We start from the raw sequence: 25843 nt of genomic DNA on the forward strand, positions 1-25843 counted from the left end.
GTACGGGTTTGCTTTTTTATCTCTTTTTCAGTGGAAAGTATATGCTACTTGGAATTCCAATGATGCTGTTGTTTTACATATTTTAATAACCTCTTTTAGTCATGAGATTGGTTCTGGAACCTATTAATGTAGGTCTGAAGCTTGCTGGAGGAGTGGTGCGTCTGAAACACATTATCTCAACAGGTTTCTCAAATCCAGCAGGCTCCAAGGCATAAGTCTAGACAACAGGCCTGTAATGCTCAGTGTTTAACCTACTCAACACCTACTAAAGGTATAATTTTTGTTTCTCTGAGAACTGTTTCTTTTTGTTCCTTTTTTTTTTTTTTTTTTTTTTTTTTCTCTCCTCAGATTAGGCCAGTAATCTGTCCTAAACAAAATCTGGGTATCAAAACCTTATTAAATGATACAAAGATGAAATCCCTAGAAGAATTGTCAAGACACTAGTGAATTTTCTCCTTCCTTCCCTCTTTATTGGCGTCATTTGTGAGTTGTTAGTTTAACAAATGAAGTTTTTAATTTGACTCACATTTAAATATCTTTGAGTCAAACAGACGTATGATGGAAGATTATGACTTTCAAGACAAATACCTTTGAAAATGACTTTCAAATAGAAATTACCTACGGAATCTTTTCCAGGAATTATGTGAAGAGTAAGATTGTGATTACTTTGTGATATTATTTCAAGTTTCATGTAAAACTACTGGTAAATCCCTTATTCCTGCATTAAGAGGATTTGGACTCTTCTGGTCTTCGAAGACATTGTTGAACTAATATATTTGGTAGTAGAGAAATCTTGCAGCTTCAAAGAAGCATTTCTCCCTGTGAGTAAATGGTGTGTGCTTACTTACGTGCATGTCCTGCAGCTAGGGAGATTTATCAGCAGCCAGCTAATTCTATTCTCAATCCCCTTGGTTTGTTCTTGATTATCTATTGCAGTCACAGGATTTCAATATAAGGGAAGCCAAGATATTATTTAAATGCCTATATTTGTCTGCAGTTGCATCTGGCCTGCGTAACAAAGGTCAGGCTGTCTGCTGCTTGCTAATATTATCCCGTCCTGAGAATGAAGAAGGGCTACCAACTATGCATTTTATCTGCACAGATAAAATGTGTCATTAAAATCCCATATGCTCTTTCCCATTGCTGGAAAAGAATCAAAGGCATAAAATGATACAAATGTCACCTGATTAAATGTGACTAGAAATATAGCCAAAATTAAAATCTCCTGAGTGATTTCCCAGCTGTGAAAATGCTTGAGTGGTAATAGAAATTCTTTCTTGCATGATATTTGACATATTTGACATATCTAAGTTCAAAGAACATGACTGCTTTTGCATGAATGTTTCATGACCTTGTGGTAACTGTGATGGGTGGTCTAACACCATAACCCAGACAACATTTGTGGATAGAGTTAGCAAGAGGGAGAAGAGCTACAAGGGAGTAATATGTTTCATCCAGTTTACCAAAAAACTGCGTGTTAGAAAACAGCCACTATATGTCAGAGTAAACCCATTAATGAAGGTTACAAACACAATATTGCCAGCTAGGGAATGCTCCTGGCAAAATGTCTACCTCATCTCTGAGTCTTCAGCCCTGATCCTCAAGGGAAGACATGCAGAATGTCTTCCAAAGGCAAGTCTGGGAATTAAATTTTTAAATCTGCCGAGTTAAAAAAAAAAAGATAAATATATACTAGGCACAAATTTATTCTGTGTTTGGCCTTGCTTTGTTTCCCAAACTATAACTTACCTGCCTTGTTCTTTCCATTTGAAAAGATAACCATCTTACTTCCCATGCTATTTCTCAATTTTCTCATTTCCCATGTCTTCCCCAGCTACCAAGTGATTGTTTTTCAAGTGATCTGCATGTCTAGTTAAAATTGGGTACAATACAAGCTGAGAATTACTTCTGAAGGTTTCTGCTTCTATTTCAGGCCTGAAAAAAGGCAAAAGCATCCAAAAGGTCATGGATTTCTTCCAGATGTATTAGTCTTAAATAGTGACTTGCCAGCTGTGATCTGTGCTTCTGTATATTCTAATGTTGATAAAGAAGATAACCTAGCTGTGGTTTATCACGTAACAACTACAACAAGAGTTGTGGATGTAGACATTTATTTTGGTGTGTAAGATAGAAAGAAGCCTTTCTTAAAAGTAAGCTGGGAAGTGATGAAATCCTTAGCAAAATTCTTGAGAATTATAATCAAAACTGGAAATTCAGCGGTGTTTTAGACTCCAGTCTGTGCCAATGGTTTATGGAAAATGCCATATCTTTGAGTAGAAAATATGACTATTATGCATTCGTGTAAAGGTATTTCTGTTTCACTGGGCTAAACTCAGATCAGCAGGGTCCCAATTATATACATACTTTCATGAGAAATTAAGAACTAGCTGAATCAGCAGGCAAGAAAAATATATTTCTTAATAGGAAGTACAGAAATTACCAGAGCCTTCCTCCACAGGGCCTGCAAGGAAACCATAAATGTGGAACAGTATGGAAAATATAAAAAGCTGTTAAAAAATTGCTTTCTCATCAGTTTCCTCGTGTAGATTGGTAATGTTGCAGCTTTGATATCTAATGAGATGGGCTACAGATTGGTGGGAGAGGTAATATCTTTTATTGCAACTACTAGATAGAAACCAAAACCTCTGCTGAGCCGTTGCCTACACTCACAAACCCCGTCTTGCTCGTGTAAATGCCTTATGCTAGACCCTATATCTGTGTTGAAGGTCACCTGAACTTTCCTGTCTTCACTCCTAAGACAATCTTAGGTGCTCAAGGACCTGTTAATTACTAAATATGAACAGAACACACATCCTAACTTCAGAACAAAGCGTACAATGGGGTCACTCCTCTAGTGAGTGTAGAAGCTCCATGTGCCCAGCTCAGAGGCCTCGTCTCACCCTGCTTATCAGAAAGCAAAGCAAGCTATTTTTAAACCCGAGGAAACATATAGCTTCCTTCGCTGAGCGCTGTTTGCAACTCCGCATGATTTCACCCAAAGCGTGGCACCGGGGCATTCTGCCAGTTTTGCCTGCCGTGCCCCATTTAGTACTAATGTTTGGGACAAATCAGATGGCTTATGGCTTGGTGGGGGGGTTCTGTGGTGGTTTGGTGGGGGTTTTTGTGGTGCTTTGGTGGGGTTTTGGTGGTGCTTTTGTGGGGTTTGGTGGTGCTTTTGTGGGTTTTCTGTGGAGATTTGGTGCTTCGTTGTGTAGTTTTGGTGCGAGAGCACTCTCCGTGAGGCAAGCTGTCCCCTCAGCGGACACCTCAGCCAAGCCACCACAGTCCGAGGGGGACCGAGCCGGCTCCTCCTTCACCCCATATCCCCCAAAACCCTCCCTCTGCCCTCTCCCCACCCCAGCCGGCCGGGCGGGGAGGCTCGGCGCTCCGCCCTGCCCCTCAGCGGCCCCTCGGCGCCGCCCAGCCCCGCCGCCTCCGTGCCGGCGGTGGCGGGCCGGTGGGCGCTGAGGGGAGCGGGGCCGGCAGCCATGTCGCACGGGGCGCGGGTCATCCGCACCGGCGTCAGCAGCGCCGGGCCGGCGGCCACATCGCCTCCCGCCGCTTCTTCCAGCGCCTCAGCGAGCTCGGACGGGGAGCTGGTGGACGGCGCCTATTTCCGCTCCTGTGCCGGCATGCTGAAGGTGGCCCAGATGGTACGAAGGCAAGGGTGTGTGTGGGGGGGGGTGTCGTCGTGCCTCGGCTTGTGGCGAGGTTTTGTGGGGAAGGGGCTGGAAGAGGTGCTGGGCTCGGAGGGGTGGGCGCCGCCGCTGGGACTGACAGCAATTTGGGGGAAGTACGGCTGGAAAGCAGAAATTGAAAGGAGATGGAGCTTCGCGCCATCCAGGTGTGCAGAGGGCTAAGGGATGGGGCAGCTCCTTCTCCCTGCTGGGGCGCACACTTGGTGTTAGTCCCTGAGGTGGTTTGCCTGCTGGATCCCATTGCTGGCACTGGGTAACGATGGGCACCTCACGGAGGTCTATGAACAGTTACCTGCCCTGTTCTCTTCGCTTGGGTTGTTCCCAAACCATCGTGAGGATCTGTGGTATCTTTCCAGGGGCCAGCGTGGCGTGCTGTTGAGCACGAATGCCATGCTGAGCACAAATCCACACTGCAAGTGAACCTACAGCTAAAACTTGTGCTTTGCTGATTAACTAAAAGGCCATTTTTGATTTCACTTTCACCGCTTTGGGAAGAACGGTGCCTTTTATGGGCTAGAAATACCGAGTCCTCTCTGAGATCCACCCTGCTGCTGCTACACTTCCCCGTTCCTCCTAAAGCTAGCACAGGCACGCATATTTCTGCTGAAGTTTCAGGTTTGGCACACATGCAAAGCGTGTGTGTATGCTTTACATACTCTACATATTTTTATGTAGTGTATGTAAATGTATGTAATAATGCAACACTTATTTTATATCAGGTACTGTTTTATCAATGCTGTTCTGTATCAGCTTCATCAGAATTTAAGCTGGTGGTTTTCTGTGGTGGCCTTAAAAGTTAAAATACCATAAACGAGTTCCCAGGAGCAGCTTTACCCTCTTACATTTTTCTGCTTTCCAGCTCGCTTGTAAATAACATCACTAGAAATTAGTTCAGATATCCAAGGAACTTTGGGCAGATGAAACACTTCTGATGTGGTATCATGATAATGTCTTACTCTCAAGCAATTTACTAAGAAACTAAATATTTGTGCTGCAGTGTGTAGAAACAGGCTAGTTTTAGGTGACCTCCTGCACCCAGTAAGACACTTTCCTAAGGCTTTATCTAAAATTTATCTCTTCTCAGAGATTTCTATATCCATGGATGTAGTTCTCCTAGTGAAAAGTGTTCGCAGTATCTGTGTTCGAAAAGAATTCTCTACGGTAAATCTCAAAACATTCCTGGATTAGTTTTAAGGCATCTGGTAGGACTGTAGTCTTATTAGGAAGGAGAACCATTATGCTGACAGAGGACGAAGATAAGGTCTTTTGGGACAGACATAAAACACGCTTCGTAGCGTACTGGGCTTCTGAATGGCTGTGGCTCTGAAGTGGGAACGCTCCAGTTTCTATTTTCTCTTTCTTCCTCAATCCCTTCTACCAAGAAATAACTGTGAAAGAGAACAGGAAAGAAACACTAGGATTTCATCATTTATAGTAGTGCTAAGGGCTGTTTGCAGTACCTGTAAGCCAAAAAGTTAACATATATAATTTCATTGTATGTGTATGTGCATGACATTATCTTAATAGATGTCATCAACACACCAGGGAAATTATACCAAGGAAATAGAAGATAATGTCACAGGTTTTCTCCTGCACAAAAGATCTTAACACAAGGCCTAAAACTCAGCAATCTTTGACAAGTTGAAGAGATTGAAAAATAGTGTGTGACCTGTGTGTTTTACATGGCAAGAAGGCAGTTGGAAAGCTGCTTTTCATGCATGAGTATTAGTAATAACATTAGTAATTAGTAGGGGCTCCGTTTTCCAAATGCAGTCTGAATTGCTGCTGTGGTTTTAACAGGAGGTTATGAAGTTATCTTCAACATCTACCAGACTTCAGCTGCTGTAACTTGAACACAGCTCGATGCTACTGCTGGCAAGCTTTGTAGTGAGACTTTCTTGGTAACTATCTTACTCGGCTTTCGGCAGACCTCAGATGAAGGGTAGAAGTCTTTTGAGGTTTCCTGTGCCCTTAGACATGGCGCTGTGCATGTGTTGTCACCGAGGTGGCTCGGGTGGCATTGTTCGTAGATTGAAGCTGGTCGGTGTCGGCTGGCTTCCTGGTGGAGCCCTCGTGGGCCTTTTGTGTCTTTCCAGATGAAGTCTGGAGGATGGCAAAGGCACGGTGTTGGGCTAGGTCCTGCTCTCAGTGCACGTTTGCCAGTGGAGGCTGTAGAGGCATGTGCTCGTGTTGGTCCCTCAGACTTCTCAAACCATTCTCAGCCTGCTCCTTGCTTCTGGACCCTGAGAGGAGCAGAGGAGGCCAGCAGCCTGTGCCTTTCTGGCCCCTCCTGCAAGATGGGCCAAGCTGGCTGTGACCACAGTTGGGGATGGAGGGAGCTTGTTCCTGGAATAACGCTGCTGTTACGGAGCAGGCAGTGGTTCTGGCGTGATGAGCCCAGCCTCAGTATACAGAGCGCTTTAAGCTAAGAGCCTTGCTCGTTCTTCCAGCTCAGTATGAATCAGGAAAGAGTAGTTTCACCAGGCAAAAAAGAAAAGAAATCTCAAGACTGGGGAAAAAAATGACAAACGTTGCAAGGTAAAAAAGAATAAACCCAATCAAAGTTGACTTAACAAAATCATTTTAACTTGTTAAAAGCGCTAAGGCAATAATAGTTGAAGCTTTTCTGCTGAGTATATGTTTTATTTCCAAAGTGTGTCTCAACAAAAGCAATTATATACTTGGTATTGGAATGGCCAACAAGGCATCTCTAATTCTGAGCAGCTTTCAAGTTTGCTGAAACTTCCCTGGATTATTTGTATGCAGACATACAGTTAATAATGGTGTTGAAGAGCATATTAATACATCGAAATCTGAAAGATAAAAAGTGTTGGCAGTTAGCTTGTTAAAACCGAGATCAACTTCTCAATGTGTTGGATGACATCAGCCAAATTTATTGGAGAGCTACATTCAGAAGATGTTAAAATATGAAAAGAAAGCACAATCTGCTAGTGGAATTAAGAAATTCCTCATCAAAACCATTGATACAGGAGAAGGGAATGCACAAAAGCAGAAGCTGCTTAGAATGATCTGAGAGCCTCTCAATCCTTCGACTTGTTCTTGAGCCTGAAACATCTTTTGTCTATGGAGCTGATTGAAGTAAATCACCTAATTCTCTGCAGCAGTGTGCTGATGTATGGCTCTGCCTCCACGGTAATAATGCTGTTCAGTCAGAAGAGAGGGATTCTGGTGATATGCAGAGAAGAAATAAGAATAAACAGTAAGAAATTGGACGTTTTTTTTAGCAGCAAAGTTACTGTTTTCAGGAAAGGCCAGAACTGTATCTTGCAGGTGCTAATTGCTGTTGTTCTGCTAGAAGCCCCAGTGAAGGACTTTGCTTGGCATGCTGGCCAGAGAGAAGGAATTTGTCTAAATCGTAGGTGTCTCCAAAGTAAGCGAGAGCATTTGAGGGAGGAATTCCCGAGCCTACTAATTAAACCCAATCGGTCTGGGAAGCCTTGTTATTTCCACTCTGAGATCGCTGAAAGCAGCTGACTTGCCCGGTTGTGTTTTTTCCATGCCTCTGCTCTGGGTGGCCAGTTGAAATTTCTGCCCAGGTATTTGCGTTCGAGCTGGGAGCAAACAGTGAGCTCCCTGTGTGCTGCCAAAGCAGTGCCTGGTGGTAGGCTGGCAGGCTTTTATTTCATGGGACAGAACTTCTCAGGCAGCCCCTGTGTGAGGAATTTTCCCTTTCTGCCTCACCGCAGTGCTGCAAAGATGCAGAGTACACCAAGCCAGGGACCTGGGGTAGCTTCATTGCAACTCTCCTTCACTTTTTTTTCTTTCTGTAGGAGTTTTTAGGGAACAGTGCAGCCACAGAGACTATTGTCAGCAAGAGCAAGTGCCTGGGATATAATGGCAGGAGCTACATGAGCCTGAATTGGTTCCACGTGCTTCAAACCACAAGCTAAGAATTTAGTCCTTTTCCTTTCTTTTTCTTTTTTTTCTTTTTCCTTTTTTTTTTTTTTTTTTTCTTTTCCTTTTGTTAGAGGGAGGTTTAATTACCAGATTACTGTCTGTTTACTTTCTTTTCTTTTTTTTTTTCAGCAAAAAAGATATTAGTGATTTTTCTCGATTTTAAACTGTTCCAGAAGGCCAAAAAGTCAGCTCCAGTCCATTTCGTAGAAAGGCAATGCAGTTACTGTTAGGAAATCTGTGATCCAAAGGTGTCAGTGACTGTTTGATTTGTATCCCAGAAGAGGCTTCCCAAGAGCACAGAGTGGGAGCTCCCATCCATTAGGATTCCTTGCGAAACCTTCCTTAGGAACTTTATTGCACGTAGTCCTCTTGGTACAGACATGACTGAACAAGGGCGAGCAGGCACAGCTTCTGAAACAATAACAACAACAACAACAAAAAGTAACAGGAAATGAAGCCTAGAAGTTTACCACATCACCTGAGCCCCGTTCAGCACGCTTGAAAGAGCAGAGCGAAGTATTGGCAGCAGTTTCTGACATGTACGTTTAACAGGAAGCTAGATTTGCAGTAGCAATTAAAATCTTAATCAGGTATACGTGGTGTCCTGGAGTGTTAGATGTGAAAAGCGGATTCTTCCTGCTGTTGCTTTACTTTATGAAGTGCAAGGGGGTTATATCTGCTCTCTTGGGAGGCAGCGTCCCTTTGTGGACATCTGCCTCTCCAGCCACAGAGAGCAGGAACCAGTGGATCAGCTCTTCCTCGAGTACTGTGTTCAGTTTTGGGCCCCTCGCTACAAGAAGGACATCGAGGTGCTTGAGAGAGTCCAGAGAAGGGCGACGACGCTGGTGAGGGGCCTGGAGAACAAGTCCTACGAGGAGCGGCTGAGGGAGCTGGGATTGTTCAGCCTGGAGAAGAGGAGGCTCAGGGGCGACCTCAGAGGCTCAGTGAGGGCAGCGTTCCTGGCCACGCGAATGTCAGGTATCAGCCCTGCATTACCTGGGCGAGGTGGTATCGTCCCCAAAAGCCAGACAGCGTTCAGGCACTATGAGTAAGTGTTTCCTCTGCTCCCTCCCAGGGGAGTCCTTGCGAGGCACTCACTCGGCCCTGCAGCTCGTTGCCTCCTTCGTGCTCTCGTCACGTCGTGTGCGCCGTGGGCTGGCCCTCCTGTTTTGTGGTCAGGGGTAAATATACGGCAGCCAGAAATTGCTGCTTTCGGTACACAGATGAAACTTCAAAATTGCTGTGATTTTCTTTCCCCCACCTGGTACGCTTCTTTTTTGCATAACTTGGGCTCTTAAGGTGATTACAAGATTGAGAAGCTGCTTCAAGAGGAATTTACTTGGAATGTTCTTGGTAATGGTGTGGCGTGGTTTTTTTTTTTTTTTCCAATGCTGTTTCTGAGAAACATCAAGAGAGAAGCAATCACAGCTGGGAGAAAAATGTGCTCTTAACCTGAGATGACCAGCAGGCACTGCAGAACTACAGAAAGACCCAGCATACGTTCCTGCAAGTCTGTAATCACACCCACCCTGGGACTGGAAGGCCACTTGAAGAAGTCTCTCATCTACAAGGCAAAAACACGATCCCACACAATCCCCACACGCTCCAGTGGTGGGGTTTTTCCTGATTAAACAATTAGGATGTGCCAACACATCTAACAACGTGGACTTCAGGGGGGTAAACAGCCCTCCTCTCACCTGAGGAGCCCATTGCCACGGCAAACAAAGCCTTTGCTGAGCTGACAGCTACAAACTTTTCAACTGCTGTCTGTGCGACTGCCAGATGTCAGCGTGGTGTTCTCTGGGGCAGGGAGAAGAGCTCGCAGGTGTTAACTGCAGGAGATGGGAATCAGCCAAGCAATAAATGCCTCAAACAACAGCGGGTTGTGTTGTCAGCAGCATCGGCAAGGGCAGGGGCCGAACAGCTTGCTTGCTGAGGGCTAGGAGGCACGGAGGCTTTCCTGAGCGGTTTGCAGGGTGCTCTTTGTTTCAGCTTTTCAGGAAAATGACCTCTTCTGATAGATCCGCGGGGAGTTTGTTGCCACGAGGTCCTGGCTTTGTGTTACACCTTCCCATCGGGTTTAGAGTAGGTGTGTGCTGCTGGATATGCATCAAAAGGGAAACTTCGTGGTTTGTCGAGTGGAGTTTGTGGTTTTTTTTCACACTGCGTGCCTCAGGCTTCGAGCAGCCAGCCCGTCTGAGCCAGGCTTGGCTGGGCAGCCAGCGTGGGCTCCTGCTCTGTGGGTGGTGCTGCCATGCATCGGTGCTGTAGCCGCCTTCAGACAGCCGTGACCTTTGTGTGCAAGAGCTCTGTAGCTCACAAGTCAGGATCAAGCTCCTATATCGTGTCTTACTTACGGTATAGGACTTCAAACGACTCAATATATGCTACGTATGGCTCAGAGAACTGGTTTCAGAGGTGCCTTGCTCCTCCACTGTTAATAGATGGGCAAGCTGTGAGCTGGCTTCGTCCTGAAGAGGACCTTCAGGCTTTGTCTTCCTCCCAGCACCGTGTGCTGGCAGAGCAGGCAGCTCGGAGGGCTGCTGCAGGGAGCTGGCTGAGCTGGCAGAGGTGGGATCGACGCCTTGCTCACACTGGGTCGTGCACAATCAGCACCTAACTGCAGCTGGCCGTCACAAAGATTTGCCCTTTTGGTAATCGTGGCTGACATCCTGCAACCAGGGCTCATTAATAATGTCATTGACACGCTGCTTCTGTGATTACCCCGCGTCCTCTTCTACCACCAAGGCCTCTTCCTGAACAGATAGATAACTTCTTTTTGGTAGATAAAGAATGCCACTTGCTTGTCCTTTATCTGAGTCTTAGAGGGTCTGAATAAGATAATTTTGCCTTCTTCTCACCCTCCCACTGTTTTTATCTTCAATAAATAGCCCGTGGATGGCAGCGCACAAGAGAAGGTGCTTATCAGAGGTCAGGCAGCCTCCGTATTTTTGCAAACCAGCCAGACAAGAAGGAAATCTGCCCAGACGCAGGGGCTGAGAGATCGCTGCGCGACCAAAGGCTGACTGCTTCACAGAGCCATGCACTCGAGGGCTGCTGATTTCATCCGTCATTAGTGAAGTTTTAAGTGGGCTGGCTTCTTTATCTCTTTTTTCTCTTGTTAGCGGGGGTTCGGCTGTTACAGCCGCGTTTCCAGCACCACTTTTTTGGAGAAAGAAAATCTCGATTGCAGCATTGGCCAGCTTTGTTGCTTAAATTAGCTGAACCAGTCTTGCACGAATTACGCTCGTAACCTTGGCCCGAGCTCCACTCGTCTTTCTGTTTTGGGAAGCTGCTCAAAAAAAAAAAGCGTTTGGTTCTGTCCAGAAATACGTAATGAATAATAAAGGTGTTGCTTCACCGCCTTGAGGTGTAACTTCTGGAAACGCACGGTGACAGTACAGCTGCAGTCAGTGACATTTCTGCTCGGTGTGGGACACCTAAACAGGGCCTGGTTATCCTGCCTGGCACGCCTAGAACGGAAAATTCCACTTAGTATCTTGGCTGGTGTCACAAGCTGGAAACTTTGACTTTCTTTTTTCATTCAAATAAAAGAAGCATTTAGCTCTTATTATGTTGTGTTTGTTTTTTTTTTTTTTTAAATGCTGTAATAAAATTTCAAGTGAGTCACTGCTGTCCCTTGCTCCAGATCTGTAGACACACAGCTGTTGTACATTTGCTCACACTAGAACTTGGGTAAATGTTAAGAGAGTGGAAATCAGCTGGTTTTTATCAGTTTTGTGGATAATACTCAGGGTCCTCCTGTTCTTAGATTCAGGAGGAGGGAGGATTGGAGCAGTGCAGTGGTTCATTAGTACATTGGTGAAGCTCTCCTTTCAATTTTGTTCACAGCATCCAGGCAAAAAATGCTGTTTCTGTCTTCCAGAGGGTTAAATTATCAAAGAAGGATGGAAAGGAAAAGCACTTTCCTGTGTTTCAGATGCTGCCAACTGCAAGCTGGAGACTGGTAAACCAGAGCTGCTGCCTGCAGTGTTTGTATGGGCCTCGTACCACGCCGAACCCTGTCCCATGACGCTTTTCCCCTAACAGTGCTCTGAGATGATGCCTTGTTTGCCTCTCCACCTGCTTTTTAAATGGTGCTTTGGCTAGTGGGCATCCGAGGCTTGTATTTCTGGCAGTGCCACCCAGAAAGAGCATCCTTGTGTCCCCCTCTCCCAGCTGCTTGTGCCGCTCCCTCTGGCACCATTGTTCTGACATGGGCTGTGCTGCTGCACTAATTATAGAGCAGACAGCAGCTGGAAAAATAACTCACACAGGGAAGGATACGCAGACGGACAGACAGAATCACTCTGCTGCTGTGTCAGTTCCCTGATTCCCTTCAACCCTGTAATACTTCATGCAGTTTTTGACTTTTTTTTTTTTTTTTGGACAGTTTTGGCTTAAATGCATCAAGCCGAACCTCTCTGCTGGAAATATTTTGTTATGCAATTGCAGCGCGTGGCCTGATGCAAGGCAGCGGGGAAGACAGCTGGAATACATTAAGAGTGGGACTTGTTGTTCGTTCTCATGTGAATGGGGAAATCAGGATGCTGGGTACCTGGAGGCAGTTTTGCTTCCTATCTACCTTATCTTTCTTATATATATATAAAAAAACACGCTATTTTTCATAGCTGAAGGTCACATGGCAGGACAGCAGGCTCAGCCTATCGGTGCAGGATACACCCTTGGGATTTGCAAGATCCACGTTCGGATCCCTGCTGCAGTGAAGGTTTTTAACACTCCCCCTGGTGCTGCTGCAGCAGCTGAAGTGCCAGGCAGGGAGAGCCACCTGCAGCGGGTTGACCCCAGCACCCACCCTGGCTTTCGCGCTCCCCTCTCCTGTAGGGTTGGGAAATAAATAGAAGCAAGGCAAGAAGCCTTGTGGATCAAGGTAAGGACAGTTTTATAAGGAAAGCAGGCGCTGTGTGTGCAAGCAAAGCAAAAAGAGGGATTCCTTCACTGCTGCCCATCGCGGGACACCCAGGAGCTGCCTGGAAAGCAGGCTCTCGGCATTTCTGAGGGATACTTGGTCACGGTCATTAATGGGATTGTGAAAGAGCAGCTGGGTACAGGCCGGGGATAATTTGGGGGAAAAAACAGTCAGGAATGGTCAAGGGATGAGTGGTGGCCTTGCCTTTACAGGTCATGTTTCCAGGTGGAAAACAGGAGTTTACTTGGGATGTCTTCTAGATGTTTGGGTTTTTTGCAACACGTGGTATCAGTCTACTGTAAGTAAGTGATAGTAAGTGAAATGGCAACTAACCAACCCAAAAGCGACCCCCAAAAGACCAGCCTTTTCCTACTCTTACACTTGTTCTGTGATGCTCTGCTTGATTGCTGTAGGGTTATTCCCACAGATTTTTACATTTGTCTGCTACATCAGTGGTCAGCTGGTGGGATTTTTGCCTCGTTTTCCATGTCTGAGGTGTTCTGAAGGTGCAGAGCTTTAGCACAAGTCTTTACTAGGATGTGAAGGAACAGCACAAAGCTGGGCCGGGGGAGGTTGAGAAAGAATTTCTTAACATGAGGGTGGTCAAACACTAGGACTGACATTCAACTCCTCCCATCTTCTGTCAGTGTGTGTGTGTGGAAAAGTCTTTAACGCTCAGAGCATCAGGCTTTCCTTCGTAGCCTGTTGTTGTCAATAGTGGAGATCGAGGTGGATTTATATTTGTGCAGGTAGCTGGTCTGAAGAAAATTTAGTTCTCTCCAAATGTTACAAAAGAATTAAGCATTGGTGATAAAATCAGAGCGTTATTTATTACGTCCATTAAAGCAGGACAGTAGAAAAGGGCCGTATAAAGCACTCGCCCAGATTTATTCTTGGGTTATAAAATCGTTCTGTGGTCAGATAAACTGCAGCCTCCTACCACCAGATCAGAAAATGCTCAGAGGTGCCAGCCAGCGTACAGGGAGGGATGTGAAGGGCACAGCCTTTCGTACCTTATGGTTCCCTCAGGGCACTGGGGAGGAAAGCAGTATCTGTAAGCTCTTCATTTCTGCCTGCCTTTTCCTTGCAGCAGGTGATTTGAGCTTGCAGGGTTGGTCCAGGTTCTTCTGTCTTTGCTGATACAGTCCAGCACCTTTTTTTTTTATTATTATTATTTATTTGTGCAGGGGAGTTCAGCCTATTAATCCTGAGATGCAATCTCTTCCTAATACAAAGGCGTGACTTCTCTCCTTCCCTTTCTGTTGAGTTTTCCAGCAGTGGAAGGATGACTTCCTTGAAGTCCTGCTACACATTTTCCTTGCTTTTTACTGAGCGTGACGAATGGCCGATGGACTTTAGGTGCTCGTTACTCCATTCTTTGACAGGGACAAGAAGAATCTGGGAGAAAAACAGAGCACGTTTTTAAAGAATAACAGCATTGCTGGGAAACACTTCAAGCAGCGTTTTATAACACGAGGAGAGAGAATTTATGACTCTTGTCCAGTCCTTTCCTCTCCTCTCCTCTCCTGCCAGAGGGATGCAGGAGGAAGGTGTGGGCATCCTTAGAGGTGATCCTTCCCCTCCGCTGAGCACCAGTGAGGCCACCCCTGGAGTGCTGTGCCCAGTTCTGGGCTCCCCAGTACAAGAGAGACCTGGAGCTGCTGCAAGAGTACAGCACAGGGCCACGAAGGTGATTAAAGGACTGCAGCATCCTTCACGTGAGGAGAGGCTGAGAGAGATGGAGCTGCTCAGCCTGGAGGAGAGGCGGGTTAGGGGTTCTCATCGATGTGTGTAAGCTGGTTCAAATCAGGGTGGTGTTTAGGCTTGGGAACTTTTGTCAGTGCTATTCAAGAGCCAGCATCTTCCGCAGGCACGTTGCTGAGGAGAGGACTGACTTGTCTCCAGCTCAAAATAGAGAAGGGAATGTGGGCTCGTCCTATCTCTCTGTCACAGTGTCTGTTCTCTCTGGTGAGGTGTTGAGTGCCTCCTGGCAGTTGCTGACTGCCTTCAGCTCACGTTGGCTTCACTGAGAGAGAGTTGCTGAAATATCCCAGTGTTCCTAAACATTCCTCATGGCTTACTTCAAATATCTGCTCCAGCAGAAAGTCAACTTCAAGCTGATCAATTTTGGTGAAACAGGGTAAATATGGAACTTAAGTTAAACCCCAGAACTGCCCCTTGGAGTTGACTGATGCATATGCTCTTTGTGTTGCTTTTCAGAAACCAGAAAGCACTTAAATCCTAGTCTCCTGCAGCGTGTCCCTCACCCCTTGTGGACTGCAGCTCTGGAGCCTGGTCCCGTTTTGTGGAAAGCACCGAAATTTTCCAATGAGACTTACCATCAGTTGACCTGTGCTTCTGGTCTGGCTGGCTCTGGGGCACAGCCTGCAGCTTTCACAGCCTGTGAAATACGATATTGAAATGGAATTGGCAATGCCCTGAATTTTTTTTGTGCCTCAATTTTTTATTTCCGAGATGTATTAACCTGTTGCCCCGAGCACAGATACATAAAGGACATTCATAACACTTGATCATTTTATTACTTTGCCATTCATTTTTCTCTCTGTCCCCTTATATATTTATGTCTGTGCCACAACCTGAATTCTGATGGATGTTTAACTGTATCTCAGACGGTTGCATATTAATCTTTTCATTGCTCGATTCCAAGTTTTCTGGGAACAGGAGTTACACGAAAAAATAGATACAGCCATTGCCTGCTCTATCATCATATATTCCTGGTATAGCATCATCAACTCTGCTATCTGGTGGTGGAACTTCGATATTTGTCACTTTTAAAGGAGGGAGAATATGCTGTGGCTCTGTTTGCTGCACTTGCTGCTATTCTTTTTAATGATTGAGTTTGAGGCACACCTGAAAGCAGCAAAGGGGGAATCTGTGCCAGTTGTTTTTGGGAAGTGCACTTGGAGTGGAGAGCCTGGTTGCTCAAATCCAAGCTTCCACCTTGTTCTTGGGAGCTGAACAGCTTCTTCACAGGCCGTTTGGTACCTTGGATCTTCTTACTTTGGAGGAATATAACACCTCAGGTGAATTTTCTGATCTTCTTGTTAGATGGCTCACATTCGTCTTTCTGCTTGTTCTGAAATTTTTAGACCTTCCGTCTAAAAGAAGAAAAAAAAAACACACTTTTGTGCTTCACCTTCAGAAGCTGAAAGAACCAGCTCTGTTAAAGCAAGGCTCACCAGTGCTTCTTGTTATTTGGCTGGTGGTTGTACTTCAAGGCCTCCGTCCTTCTTATCCTTTGTACATGGTACAAAAGCTGCTAAAGGTAATGGTTCAAGCGTGCAATGAGCCAGTAGGCAGATCTAACGTTTCTCTGAATAGCTTTTTTCTTGATTTTTACAGTGTAATTGAAGCTGATAACTGGTTGTTGTGAGAGCACCTGAATCAGGGAGGCCTACCAGTACACGACGGGGACTGGAGTCAGGGTGGTAAGGAGAAGAAGACAAAGGCTGCTCATGAAAATAGATAGGGCAAAGCTTCATCAAAATGATCTCAGAACTAAAGAACTTGGCCAAAAGTCTTTAAACAGTGGAGAGCATTGCTTTGGTGTCTTCTAAGAAACCTAACATCTCAGAAACCTCCACCGTGCACAAAATACAGGACTCTGTGCATTCAGGAGTAGCCAGTGGCCACGCTGTGAGACCTGGACTGAGGGGCAGAGAGCAGGCATGGTGCAGGCAGGGTTACGTGCTTGGGAAGGGGAGCACACCTGGGAAGAAAGGAACTGGAGGGTGTGTGTGTTTAGCCTGTCCACTTCCAAGTGAGCAGGTGAAGTTCAAAGATGCAGCAGGAAGAATCTGAACTATGTTGTTTGGGTGCTGGGTGTTGTTTTTTTTTTCCTTTTAATCTAGTTAAATTACTCTGCTAATGGATGCAGCATAGGTTAGGGGGTTGAAAGCTGGTTGTGCACAGAAGTATGGTGCAGTAGTGAAGAGCAGGCTTCCTCAGAAAGTTTTTTCATGTCGTGGAGAAACTCTTAAAGTGTGAATCATGACTGCTCCTGGCTGAGCGCGGATGAGCTGAAAATTACAATGGCTGAAAACACTCCGTCCCAAAGTCTGTAATAACAAAACATTTGGGTATAACCTGGGTAGATTTATTTTTATCACCCAGTTTATCCGCGTTGGTGCAACCTGCAAGATCAGTAAAATAAATGAGTAGCTTTAGATTAAAAAAATAGAGATCTCTTGTCCTTTGCAAGCCTACAGCTGACAGAAGGTGTACATGAATGCGTTGTGGTTTCATGTAACCCTGTTAGCATATCAAAGCTTTTCAATGACGGTGTCGGGTATGGGGTGAATTAATCAGTTCCTCCAAAGTTTGTATTATTTCTTGTGGTACAACCTTGCAGCCTGCTAATACTCCTCCTGCGTAGGTGGTAGAAAAAAGAAAAGGAAGGGTGAAATAGTTAGTTCATTTTGAGCCCTGCCTTACGATTTTGTGTGGGAAATCTCATGAAATAGAAGTAAAGATACGTGTTTGTGGGTTCATTCTAACAGCATTTGGTGATTTTGACTGCACTGAGAAATCCACGCCCTTCTGAAAGTCCACACGCTTTAGGTCCTTCAGCTGCTGCTGCAACTCCTGGCTGTCAGTGCCTCTGCTCTATCTGAGGCCTCTTGTTTTGTACACAGAGGCTTCTTCAGGTTGGATTCTTCAGGCTGAGACTGCTGCCTTTCTTCTAGCAGCTAGCTCTCTTCCCACTCTTAGTGGTTGCTTTAGTGGATTTAACTGCAAATTTTAAAAGATTATTTTCGTGCTTGGTACTTTGTCCTCCATTTCGCTGGGACCATCCAGTTGACTTTGGACGTTTGTCTTCTGTTTCTAAATGAATTTTGGTGTGTTTGAAACCATCTTCACGGCCACTCTAAAAACCTTTAAATGCTTTTTGTCTTTCAGATCTCGCTGCTGGTTGCATTCATCAGCGTAAACAATTCTCAGTGGACGAATTACAGTGCATACAGCTACTTCCAGATTGTCGCCATGTGCGACTTGGTTATGGTTTTGTTCTTCTACATCATCCACATTTTCAGAGTCTACAGGATGCTCACTTGTGTCAGCTGGCCCCTTGCGGTAAGTCTGTAAGGCAGTCTGCGTGCCTTGCTTCTCTTGTGGGTTGATGTCTAGATTATACAGTCTGTTTTCTTGTGCTGCCACACGTCGATAGGCTCTCTTTCATGGACAAATCCTTTAGCTGCTTTTGGCGTTAGTATGCAGTTCAGCAGACACAGTAATTTTTTTAGCTGGCCTGGATTGGCTCCTGCTCTCCTTTACACAGATAGAAATCCAGATTTCCTCCAGGGAGGGCAATGGTGTGATTCTGAGACAATTGAAAAGAAGCCTCAGCAGGTGGGCCCTAACTCAGGTCATTTATAGTAGCTATGTGGCTGTTAGAGAACCAAATCGTTGCATTAGAATGGATGTGCTACATCCTGTCCCAAAATAAAGTCTGTGTGTGCTATTTAAGTCAAATTTGACTCTTTTTGGTAGGGTTGGAGGTAACTTTAAACAATAGCAAAGAATGGGAGCCTCAGCCTGACTGCTGTAGCCTGGCCATTCCTAGGATATCCTGCAGGAAGTTTCTGCCTCGTTCCCCCGTTTCCCCTGCACATCCATCTCTCCTGTCCTAGCAGAGAACTAACAAGCAGCACAGAAAATGAGAGACCTGAACTTCCTCGGCAGCTTTGATCAGGTCAGCTAGCAGAAGAGTCCTGCGTCCTGGTGTGGGATCACAGGTTTTAATAAGCTCTTACAAATGTCTCTCGGCTGCATAGTGGTGTGTCAGTCCCACAGCAAAAGAACTGGTGGGGTGGAAAATGCCAACCAGGAGAGATGTAGGGCACATTTTGAAATTCAATAAGCAGTTGGATGGCTTTTAATAGAAACTACAGTAAGTAATTTACAGATCTGAGATAACAGTTTATCCAGCCAGCCACTTCTAACCAGAGAGAAAAAAAAATCTTTTTAATTGAATAATGTGGGTAGACTTGCAACACTTCTTAAAAATGCGTGCCTCCATTATCTGTCTCCAGAAAGCACTTCTGTCTTTATCTAGAGGCAGTACAAATTCCAAGATAAATACAAATGAAAGAAGCCGCTAAGTGACAGTTTTGCCAAGCACCACTTGCTGTGTGCACTGCTGTCATAGAACTGTGCCGTTTGGATCTTTGCAAACCCTGCTTTTTGGTTTTGTTGCGATTGTTCATTCCAAAATGTGAGTTTAAGGCACTGCAGACTGTGGCTGCTCAGCCCCCGATAGGTTTAACGGGATGGGATGCTTATACATTGCTGCTCTTTTCCAACCACTTTCCTTTTCAGTCAAATATTTAAGTACCTTTAGAACAGAATAGGAAGGCCTGTAAGAGACTTGGGGAAACTAGGATTGGTGTTTGGCTGAGTTTCCTGGCAGGATCTCTTCATTGCAGGGCTGTGACTTGCAATCAGTAAAGTCGAAGTGGTTCGAGAGGTTGCTCTGCACTGACACCTTTTAAAGCTGGAAAGCATTTCTCCAGAGGGGCACTCTTCCAGTCCTGCCAGGGGTTGGTTCTCCGTGTAATTTAGCCTTTGACAATTCATTTACACCTTGGCCCCATCTGTTGGGCTTTTCAATAGTAGTGGCCAGTGTACACTGCTTTACTGGGCGTCTCTGAGGAGGCAATGGCATGCCTGATGCATTGCAAACTAGCCAGAGGAGCCTCCTAGCAGAAATACTTTATTCTAGCAGGTGGTATGATATGGCAGACTATTTCTCTTCTGGGATTTCCTTGAAACTCTATACTCCCTCCTTGTGTTTGAGGAGGAATCTCCCCTCTCCCCTACACATGGCATTTGCTTGGCTCACGCTGGTAACGCAGTGCAAGTAGAGTGAGCAGAAATCCCTCCTGCCCACCCCAAATGGAACAACCCCTGTATGTTGCAGACACATGTAAACCTTGCGAGGACTGAAAGTCCAAATCCACAGATGACACCAGTTTACAGCGTGGTAAAATTAACTCCTGGAGTGATACTTGACACATGAGAGGAAGTCTTAAATACAGTGCCTCAGTGCTTTCTCAGGAAAAAAAAAAAAAAACCTGCTTCATCATGTGTTACTTACTGCATTAATAAGCTGCAGCCACCCTTACAGACTTGGACTGATTTTCTGGAACCTGATATTGCTTACGAATATCTGTACAGTCGTGCTTTTTGTGGGTTCCCTCCTGTTTCTAGTCGAGGTTGATGGAAGTTGTTAGTGAACTAGCTGACTTTCCGATGAGAAGTAGAAGCGTTTGCATTTCCTCTGCCTTCATTGCCATGTCATGTATGTAGACTAGAGAAGTGCCCCCTCAAAACTTCTTCCTTCCTCCAGAACTGTCTCTTTGAGTAATTTGACGCAATAAAGGTAAATGTTTCACCCTCCATAGTGTACCAGTGAGCAGAAGGGACTGGATCCTTACCCAGTAAGTAGATCTCATTCCAGTGACACTAGCAGACCTGCAGCTCGCCCCTCCCTTTTGAGCAGAAGGTCAGGTATGGCACACTGCCCAACAGCTCACAAGTTGTTTTTTTGTCTCTTTCTTTCTTTTCAAAACTTTTTTTTTTTCATTTTGACTTGTTTTTTTTCCCTCTGGCCTCGAGTAACCTCTGCCAACTTGTTTTGATTCTGGTGCATGTAGAAATACTTTCCTGTTAAGGTTCCCTACTGAAGCAACCTGTGCTTGTCTTTACAGGAGTTTCTTCATTATTTAATTGGTACCATTCTGCTCCTCATTGCATCCATCGTAGCAGCATCGAAGAGTTACAATGTGACTGGCCTTGTGGCTGGAGCGGTAAGGCTGTTTATTAGTCTAGACACTTTTTCATTGCAATGTATATTAACTAGGGCACTAGAAATCTCTTGCTTGTCACTTTGTTTTCTTATTGACTTGCCTTGCTGGTGTCTCAGTTGGTACACTGCCTTCTAGCTGATTTCACTGGATGTTCTGGAATGTAATGCCAGCAAAAAGGTTTCGTTGTGAGGCTCCAGAGTCACCACTAAAGTGGGTATTTGGCCTGTCTGTGAGTTGAAACCAAAGGCTCCAGCGTTAACACATGGGGACGAATATGCAGAAGAATTAAGACAATGCAAGTTTCACAAATGGAGCAACTGGAAGCACTTCACCCTAGTCTTTTGCCTTTTCCTGCCCATGTTCAAGATAATTTCTTCTGAGCTAAAACTGACTGTAGTCCCAGGCCTCCTCAGTGGAAGATGCACTCTGTCTCTGTTGGCTGTGTTGGCAAGGGGGCTTTTAGAAGCATGACTTTTGACTGTGGGCAACAGTATTTTCACAGCAACAGGACTTAAAATCCAATCCCAACAGAATAAATTGCTTTCAGGAACTTGGTTCTGGTGATGTTTTATAGATGAAAATGGACTAGAAGACTTGCCTGAGTTGTTTATTTGGCAGATGGCAGAGAAAGACTTGTTTGAGTGGGGTTTGCCAAAAGAATAGAAATTGGAGGTGTTAGAAAAGTATTTTATTTGTTGCAGAATCCTAATGAGAAGTCTGGCAGGTGAGACACTGTTGCTGTCCAGCTTTTTCTCTCCCATGTATATGATTCTCAGTGTATCTTCCAGACATCGTTTTGTCAAAGCATAAGCTGCTATTATGCTATGGATTATTATTTTTTATTATTGTCATTAAGCATATTGGCAGATTGGAGGAAAGCATAACTCCTTTTGGTCTGTTAACATCATAAAATATGTAGGTGAATATACAAGAGTCCGTACATTCATGGAATGTGTGTCATCTAGTGGTAAATATTTGTGGTTTGTTTGTTTGTTTTTCGCCCAGACTTTTGGATTCCTAGCTACGATCCTTTGTGTTTTAAGCATCTGGTCATCCTACAAGGTTTCTTGCATTACCCAGTCAACAAGTAAGTATCATGCTTAGTGCCTGCCAGAAATGCTTCCCAAAATGAATATTTATATCTTCCTGTGGCAGCGTCTACCTGGGAGGTTTTATTAACAGCCTGTTGCTTGTTACTCAAAATTCCTCACAAAGCAATGATCCCATACTTTCAGTTAACACGTGTATCACAGCTACTGACAGTTTTTAACACCTAAGCAGTAGAGCAAAATAATTTGCTTCTAGTAAGTAGCAAATGTGTCAGTGTTGTCTCTTCTTCCTCTCCCACCCTCTACGAAACAAAGGTTTCCTGTGTGCTCTTTAATCGAGTGGCTTCATTTGTTTGTGGCAGTGAAAGTGACTCTGGCTTCCTTTTCAAAGATGCAGCTGTATGACTCCTCCATCTCTGCAAGAAGTCTGCCTTACGAAATAGCATACCAAAGAGGAGCATCCACCATGGAGAAGAAAGCCTGGGTATTTCATTAGAAGCCTGGACAGCCTTTGAAGATCTACTTGAATTCCTATGCAAAATGATGTTGTGAACCAAAGCTGTTTTTTTCTCCCCCATCCAAAAAGTTTGCTTTCCCCCCAGAAGAAGTTTATAATGGAGAACCAACTTTTTTCTGAGCTTTACAGAGAAAGACTACGTGTGTCTCTCAAGCTGGGCTGCAGTCATTGCCAGTCATTTGCAATAAGTACTACAAAAAAAGACTGATTTGGAGAGTTGCTTGATTCTCCTTTCAGAGGGATGGAAGAATTGTTTCTAATTTCCTCCATCTGTTTACAGAAGGGAAATCCTGCAAATTCCTACCTGATTTTTTAACTTCCAAGGATGGTTTGTTTAACAAAGGAACTGTTACAAACTGATCTGTGCCTGGATAAGCTGACCCAAGTCTTTGTTACCTCTTCCTACCAGAGCCATGGATTTTTCTAACAGCAGCTCAACCAACGTCAAAAAATACAAACTGCAATTTGTATGAATTACTGCAAATACTCTCTTCTAGCCCCAACAGCACATGATGACATTCGGGTTTTTTTGTTCACAAATTTTAAGTTTATCAACAATCAAAAATTATTCTTAAAAACTTCCCTCTGCCAAATGCAGGGAAATACCTACCCAAGAATAAGCGTTTAATGATTTGCGAGGTCTTTTTCTTTCTTTTTCGCAAATACTTGTTGGTGGAATGGACATTCATAAGACTTGCTGTATGGGAAATTTCTGGTGAATTTCCTAGAAAGGAAAGTACTCTCTTTGGAGGCTAATGGTGTTTATGGAAAGCTCATTGTGAATAGAGCAATCTATCACAATCTGTCTAGTGCCTCTTTCTCCCTCTTACATGTGGTTTTTCCCTTCCTCTGCCTCTGCTGGGGTCGATATTTTCAGGGGCTCTGCCCAAAGCCTGGACAGAGTTTTGTCCAACCTGACATTGTTGTGAAGCTTTATGTAACTTTGAGGCTGGGACAATGCTGCTACCTTCTTGGCACCTCTGCCCTTTTGCAGTCCATCTCTGATGAGCTGGAAACTCTTTGCAGAAAAAAGGGAAGCGTAGGCTCCTCCTCCTTGGTGCTCTTCCCTTTCACATCTAGCTGTGAAGTAGAGCTGACACATTTAAGTTGGTCTCTTACGTCAGGACAACTGCATGACAGTGCAGCAGGTTTCTGCAAAAAATAGGATTTTTAGTTTACCAGGTCCAATCTGGAGGAAGTGTTTTCTGGCCTGCTATGCATTTTTCTATTTGTCTGAAATTCTGCATAAATACTCCTAAGTAATTTAATGATCTGCTTTTAGAAAATGCTTTTTGTGCCCCTTTACAGGTTATCATGCATTGCCATTTGTTGCCACCTTGATTTCTTCTCTCGTCCTATCATGTCTTTGGTTGTTTTTTGGTTTTGTTTTTTATTCTTTAACAAAGGAAATTGGCCAACTGCTAAAATTCATTAAAAAAAAAAAATAAAAAAAAGAGAAATTAAATGGAAATAACTGAGCAAAAAACTTGGAAAGGCAGAAATTCCCCTTCTCATGGTACACACAGTTTCTGTGATTACTACTGCTGTTCCTTTTCATAAGTGACTTATTCCTAACAACACAGAGCAGGAAACAATTGGAAAGCACAGAAGTCTACTATATATGGATGAAGATACCTGTATTCACTCCAAGGTAAATTGCTTTGACATTAATGCGGAAGATTATTCAAATAAAACTCTTCACTTTGAGTGAAAATACCAGCAGAAGGTAGCGATATAAATATATGACTGGGGGGGGTCTCTTTTTCATTTTGCAACAAAGGTGCTTGATCACCTGCCAAGAATGACTTAGGCACAGTTTTTGGAAAACGATCCCCTGGCTTCAATTTGGATTGACAAGATAGCTAGTTAAGGATACAATCTCTTCTGTTCCCCCAAAGGAAAGAGAAGTGCTCTGTTTCTGTTGGTAGCACCTTCATCTCTTGAAAGCAGCACTCGGATGGATAGTAGGCACCTTCTACAAGCTTTCACCTGCCTTGGCAATCCTGTGGGAAGGAGTCTTCAGCTACGCGTGGTGTGAGTGCAGCTGGGCCTGCAGAGCAGCGCTGGCACTGGAGAGAAGCATCTGGGGCTGGAGGCTGGGCTTGCAGTGAAGAAAAGGCTGTTTCCATGTTCTGCTGGGATCGTGTCCCCTCTGCTGACACTACGTGCTCACCCATTTTCAGCCTCCCACGTCACTCTGTCACTTGCTCCCACGGCGTGGGGGAAGCCTTTAGGGGGAATTTCTTGCAGTCCAACAACCAAAGAACTCCCGGATGATGCAGTGTGGTAGCCCAAAGAATATATTTTGCTCTAAGTGCACTTGTTTGTACTGGATCAAGGGACATCAAGTACAAGTTTGCTTCTGGTTTTGTGCCTTTGAGGCTGGAAAATTGACACTTCTGCTGGCACAGCTTCCTCACTTCTCCCAAATCCTTGTGAAATGTATCCACCAGGAAAAGCACAGCTTTTGGTGGTATCACCAGCTCTACCAGCAGGTCTGTGAATGACAGCTCTGTCTGACAAGGACTTTGGCACCTCACTACTGTAGCTCTGCCAGCAGAAGTGTTCTAACTTTCCTTCAGTGTCAACCCGGTTCTGAAATCTCCATCTGTCTGTTACTTTGTCAAATTTGGGATTCCAGCTCTTTATCTAAAAATAAACTGTTTGCTATTTGGATGATAAAATGGCTTTGACAATTGGCTTGTTATCTTGCTCCTTTTTTATTTTTTTCCTTCATTCCTTTGCTGGAGCAGTGTTTTTCTGTCTGGGAGCACCAGGAAGTCTCTTACAACTGGAGGACAAAAGCTGTAGAAGCTGCAGGAAAAAAAATATTCCCCTTTTCTTGTGTGTGGATACACTGGTCTCTGACTAGCCCACCAAAAGTTGTCCACCCTCTTCAGTCCCGAGATGAGGGCAGTAGTTCCTCTGAGCCACCACAGGTAGAGCGTGGGGTTCAGTTTCACTGAAAATTAAAATAAAAATTTTGGAGGAAGAAAAGGGGTAGCACAAACTGTTTCATGCTGAATAAAAAGAGGGTGACTGAGATAAGCTAGAGAATGACTAATGCCTTTGTGAGGGTAGAAACTGGGAAGGCGAGAAGAGGAAGTGAAACTTTTACACCAAAAAAAAAAGAGGAAGGGGGAGAGGGAAACCCCCGTGGCAGGAGAGTGCCCTCACCCCAGGGCTCTAGGATATTCTTGAGCAGGGGCCCTGTGCAAGCCTCCTCTTTGGGCTGTGTCAGTTTTCACAGCTGCAGGGTCTGCACCTCGCAAAGGCTGTTCCCTGCTGCTGGGATCAGGCAGCTCCTGGTTTTGGTCCCTGGTCCCAAAACAGTTTGACTGTGCTGCGTGGAAGGAGGTCAGAAAGTCGCGCTGGTGCTTGTTGTCCTCTCCTGGAGAGCTATGGTTATTTTTTTTTCCAGCACAGCAGCTGGAAAACAGGAAAAGCAATAAGAGCTGTTGGCTGCTCCTTCCTATGGCCGTCCCTTCTAGAGGTCACTGATTACCCACAGCTGGCTACTCTAGAGCCTGTTCCCCGTGTCCCCTGGGCCAGCACGCTGCTTTCTCACATGGTAAGTACGTGCTGGTGTTTATTACTAGGGACTGACCCTATATGGTGGGTTCCCACCAGCCTGGAGTTGGAGTCCAAAATGAAAAAAGTCCACAAACAACTGGTGAAGTAGCTTTATGCTCTTTTTGGTTGTTGTTTCTCCTCTGCACTGATTTATTAGGTTAATAAGTTGACAATTTATTAAGTATCACACAAGATCTCATCACCTGCCAGGACCAGCCCCTCTGCAGCACCACAGGAGTTTTCTGCCTCAAGGGTAAGGGAGCTGCCAAGAGATTTCAGCTTTACGTGGAGACAGAATTCAAATACGGAAATCTTTGGTATTGCTCTTC

At 44.8% G+C, this 25843-nt stretch overlaps 1 protein-coding gene and 1 long non-coding RNA gene across 3 annotated transcripts; both read left to right on the forward strand.

Annotated features, from left to right (window-relative positions):
• Nucleotides 1-3388: 3388 nt before the first annotated feature.
• Nucleotides 3389-24625, forward strand: CMTM7 (CKLF like MARVEL transmembrane domain containing 7). 2 transcript variants are annotated; one of them, XM_084510124.1, is made up of 5 exons: nt 3393-3653; nt 17467-17640; nt 20277-20375; nt 21381-21462; nt 21816-24625. In XM_084510124.1, the coding sequence occupies exons 1-5, from the start codon at nt 3489-3491 to the stop codon at nt 21827-21829; spliced, it is 534 nt and encodes a 177-aa protein (XP_084366250.1). In that variant the 5' UTR covers nt 3393-3488; the 3' UTR covers nt 21830-24625. The 2 variants fall into 2 exon arrangements, with proteins under 2 accessions (XP_084366249.1, XP_084366250.1); XM_084510123.1 differs by lacking the exon at nt 21816-24625 and having other exon boundaries at nt 3389-3653; nt 21381-21494.
• Nucleotides 9602-11187, forward strand: LOC311432494. The gene is made up of 2 exons (XR_014690084.1): nt 9602-9705; nt 10508-11187. It is a non-coding gene; the product is annotated as an uncharacterized lncRNA (long non-coding RNA).
• Nucleotides 24626-25843: the final 1218 nt, after the last annotated feature.

Source organism: Aythya ferina, assembly GCF_964211825.1.
Source record: "Aythya ferina genome assembly, chromosome: 2".
Lineage (NCBI taxonomy): Eukaryota > Metazoa > Chordata > Aves > Anseriformes > Anatidae > Aythya > Aythya ferina.